At 45.9% G+C, this 4555-nt stretch overlaps 1 protein-coding gene across 4 annotated transcripts in view; it reads right to left on the bottom strand.

Moving 5' to 3' along the window:
* Positions 1–2605: 2605 nt before the first annotated feature.
* The window catches only part of CUNH17orf58 (chromosome unknown C17orf58 homolog), a 7828-nt gene continuing 5878 nt past the window's right edge, over positions 2606–4555 (bottom strand). For all 4 annotated transcript variants that reach the window (XM_017739190.1, XM_017739192.1, XM_008637574.2 and 1 more), the window contains 2 exons: positions 4259–4450; positions 2606–3713 (listed from right to left, as the gene is read on the bottom strand). In XM_017739190.1, coding sequence (XP_017594679.1) covers positions 3526–3713; positions 4259–4450 — 380 coding nt within the window. In that variant the 3' untranslated portion in view covers positions 2606–3525. The remainder of the gene's footprint in view (positions 3714–4258; positions 4451–4555) is intronic.

The following is a 4555-nucleotide window of genomic DNA, read 5'->3' as shown; positions in this document are numbered from 1 at the left end:
ACTTTTAAAAATTGGGAGCAGCATCTAGCAAAGGCCACCTAGTTAGTTAATACCCAATGTTCCACCAATAGAGCTGGTCCAGCCCAATCTGAATCCCTGTATACAGTAGACAGAGATAAGGTCCCAGTGGTGCATGTCAGAGGTCTGTTAGGAAAGACAGTTTGGATTAATTCTGCCTCGAATACAGACAAAACCATCTGTGAGGTTGTTTTTGCTCAGGGACCTGGTTGCACATGGTGGGTAATGCAGATAGATGGAACAACACGTTTTGTACTGCAGGGAGATCTGATTGTTGGGTGAAAACCATCTGTAATGTGAAATGCCTGTATACCACTGCTTGCTGAGTGTCACTGTCACTGTTTGTACATAGCTGTATATATGTATGTATTAATGTGTGTGTAGAGTTAGAATACATTAGTTTGGTCATTGAGCCAATGATGTGGCATAAGGGGTGGAATGTCTTGGGGTGACTTTATGATGTGTATCCCATCAACAGCATCAGCCATTCAAAACTACCACCACACCACAGGAACTGATGGCACAACTGATTATGAAAGCCAGAGCAGACCTCTGTACCCTTGCGGGGTGTGATTTCACATTCATTTATTTGCCATTGAAAACTGGTGTCCTGGAGCACTTGCTCCAGACGAATGAACACCTCCAGTTTGCTCTGGACAGCTACCCAGGCAAAATCTCAATTCACAATCCAAACCAGAAATTGTTCAATTCGGCAATTCACTTGGCTCCAAAAGAACTTCAAAGACGAATCCCTTTCAAAGCTCTAACAGTCTTTACAGATGGTTCAGGAAGTTCTGATAAATCTGTGATGACTTGGAAGGACCCCAGAATGCAGATGTGGGAGTCTGATGTCCAGGTAGTGGATGGTTCCCCACAGATTGCAGAACAGCCAGCCATAGTTAGAGCTTTTGAGAGGTTTGATGAACCTGTTAATTTGGTGACAGATTCAGCTTATGTAGTCGGAGTAATTGCCAGAGCAGAACACTCTTTGTTAAAGGAGGTGTCCAACCCTAAATTGTATAGCTTGCTTTCGAAGCTTGTTTGTCTATTCTTCCACCGAAAGCATCCCTTCCACGTGATGCATGTGAGGTCACACACTGATCTCCCTGGGCCTGTTGCCGAAGGGAATTGGAGGGCAGATGCTCTTGCAATGCTGGTACAAGTTCCCAATGTACCAGACACATTTGCTCAAGCAAAGCTGAACCATCAATTTTACCATCAGAATGCTCCAGCCCTTGTGAGAATGTTTAAACTGCCTAGAGACCAGGCAAGGGCAAGTGTGGCAACCTGTCCCAACTGCCAAAGCTACCAGGTGCCATTGTTGGGCTCCAGGGCTAACCCCTGAGGCCTACATAGCTGTGAAATCTGGCAGACAGATGTAACACATCCCTCAATTTGGAAGATCAAAATATGTATACGTCTCTGTGGATACATTTTCCGGAGCTGTCTTCGCACCAGCCCATGCAGGAGAAAAGGCAAAGGATGTTATGAAACATTTTCTTCTTGCTTTTTCTACCCTGGGTGTCCCTGCAGAAATAAAAACTGATAGTCCTGCTCCAGCTCCAGACCTCTCAGCCACTCGGGGCTGTGACAGATGGGGACTTGTTGCTCAGCTGCTGTGGGAACATTTCAGGAAGGGACCTTCCAAGCAAGAAGGGAAAGATAAGAGGACATGGTAACACAGGAAGAGAACATGAAAAAAATGGCTTTTCGGGCTCCCAGAGCAACATCTGCATCCCAGTGTTTTGTGTCAGTTATGGGCACTGAACTCGGGCTTGGGATGTCCTTAGCGCTGGTGTCCTGTGCTTGTCTCTTCCCAGAGACAGTCACAGGGAAATACATGTTGGGTTTGTAACCACATTTCACTGGGTTGGAGCAGGATGACAGGAATGGGGCTTGGCTGCTGCTCTGGGCAGGGGGATGCCTGGAGGAGTTGCTGTTTAGTCCCTGGACTTCCCCTGAAAACAGAAACAAAGAAACTCGAGATGCACATGTAACCCTTCCTCCTCCTGTCCCTTCCAGTCACTCCAAAGCTTTGATTCATTGCCAGAACAATCCTTCTGCCAAATCAAAACCCCCTCAGATTCTCTCAAGGAAAATTCCATCAATCCATGCTGTGCTCCATGCAAAGTTTTTCACATAGCAAAAGTGACACTGTATTTTTTAGGTAGACTCACACTGTGAGTAAATTTCTGTCCTCCAGTGAGAGCCTTTTGGGTCCCAAACACGGGATGTTTGCTCTCGGTATTTGTCTCCATATCAAAAAATACTTGATGCAGCGTGGCCTGTCCCATCCCCTGCTCCGTGGCTTTTCAGTGACACTAAATCAAGCTGCAGAAGTGTGTGATGAGTACACTGTGTAAAACTAGCTTTGTTTCAAAACAGAAAACGCTTCTATAGAAGCCACTGCTTCCTGTGGCAGGTGACATCATATCACTGAGTATGTGGGGTTTTAAGCTATACTGCATTTTTTACATTTCTTAATAGAAATACGTATCAACTCCTCAGCCAACTTGTCGCACAAGGAGATGACTTTGTGTAATATCATTACATAAGCCTTTTGGGTCTTCCAGAACCCATGAGACAGTGAAAGCAGAACCTCGTGCATTTTATTGGTTTCTTTTACAGACTTCTTATCTGCGAATACTGACTGGGAACAACAAACATCTCAATTCCACCACATTAAAGGTACTAAAATAGTGACTTTTTGATTTAAAAAGTAACTTTACCAATGTGCAAGTACAAGCTTGGCAATATTTCTCCTGGGGAATGGCATTCAGTACAGCTCTGGGACGAAATGCCCAGGCACATGCAGTGTGTGCAGCCTGTGCTCATTTCGCATTTCCTGGCACTTTCGCATTCCCTGTGCTGTCGCTTGTAAACCCAACTGGGCATTTGTGTTGTGCAGTTCTTGATTTGCTTTCAGTCAGCAACATACTCAAATCATTACACTCTATTCTGTATGCTTTTTGTGAACATCCAGCTCTGCTGGAAGAATGGTGTAATTTTCAGAAGTACCATGGACATCGTTGAAGAGACAAAAATAATACAAATGGTACTTGGTGGCTTTGGTTTCTCTGAAATCGAATGCATGTGATACTTTAGGCAGAACTGTGAAAACACAGTGAACATCCTGTGTAGATAAAGCTGTGGTATCATCTAATCTGTTCAAGGTGAAGGGTTCAAAGTGCAGTTATTGTGTACTGAGGATGAAGCTGCCAGAATTTTGCATTACAGTTACTACAGATTATTCAGGGCACACTGCAGCAGGGGAAGCTACAATAACCTGTGGCTCTGAAAGCCAATTCATGGCCAGTTAACATTCCCTAGACTGACTTCTGTGCTAAACCTCACCAGGGGTGCCTGCTCGAGGCACCCAGTGTTTGCTAAAGCACAAAAACAGGTGTTGGATCGCAGCCGGTTCCAGACGAGAGCGCTGCCCACGGCCAGGTGTGCTCTAAGTGTGGATCCCGCTGCTCCCACGTCCTGGACGGAGCCCCTGGAGCTTTATGGACACTTGGAGCGTGCTGCCCGCACCCTGAGATCCCTTTTCCTGTTGAATCTCCTGACATAGCTGCTGCTGCTCCCGACCCAGCCATCCCCTGGCCGCAGCCGCCTGCACAGGGCTGGCAGCAGCTTGGCGGGCACCTGCCGGCGCTTGTGGTAGATGTGCCCCATCACGATGTACCTGCTGCCTGCAACAACAAAAACAAAAGAAACGGGGCTGCTGAGCCATGGGGAATGGGGGGTCATTCCGAGGGCACTAGGGCTGGGAATAGAAGTGAAGTTTTGCCTGTGGAAACGTCCTGAACAGGGGGCTTCTACAGTGGCGTCCTGAGCTCTGCTGGGACCTGTGGGTGGTGCTGGCATGGAAATGATGATTTACTGTTGGGGGAAATGCTGGTATTTGATAATCTTGCACTTAGAAGGAAAACTGAACTACTTACAAAGACACCAGCTTAAACTCCTGCTTGTATTGTTTTAGGAATCCTGAAAACTTGTCATCATTTTGGAACTGGACAAAGTTAAGAAAGGGCTATGCTGGTACCTGACTTCTTAATGCAGTTGGTTTTCTTGCGAAAGTTTTGAGAAACTTGGATGGAAAAAGGCCTCCACTTTGAGTAAATACTTTTCTTCCAAATTTTCCCAACAACCCAGGCTAAGCCTAATAAAGTAGGGCAGACTAAGATTGCAGTGCATGCAGAGGAATAGCAGAATGGATTTAGCTGGAATGATTTACCAAGTTTAAGGTCTGGACATGGTTTACTGCAGTTTAAAGTATCCACAACCAGGATGTGAACTCGGAAGAAGGCAGCGTCAGGAGTGACATACAGGCGACTCATCTTGTACAATCCATCACTGTCTACCAAGAGGGTAATCCAGCGAACTCCATTCCCCAGGCTTTCCAGGTTATAAACAATTCCATTCACTGCTGTTTCAAGGGAGAGAGAAAAAAAGGAACAGATTTTACATCATGGCAATTTTCAGGGTATGTGTGAAGGCTGTCATTTAAAATGCTGTAAAGGAAGTGTCACGA

Source organism: Corvus brachyrhynchos, unplaced genomic scaffold, assembly GCF_000691975.1.
Source record: "Corvus brachyrhynchos isolate BGI_N302 unplaced genomic scaffold, ASM69197v1 scaffold407, whole genome shotgun sequence".
Classification (NCBI taxonomy): domain Eukaryota; kingdom Metazoa; phylum Chordata; class Aves; order Passeriformes; family Corvidae; genus Corvus; species Corvus brachyrhynchos.
This window is presented reverse-complemented; position numbering and strand designations above follow the sequence as displayed.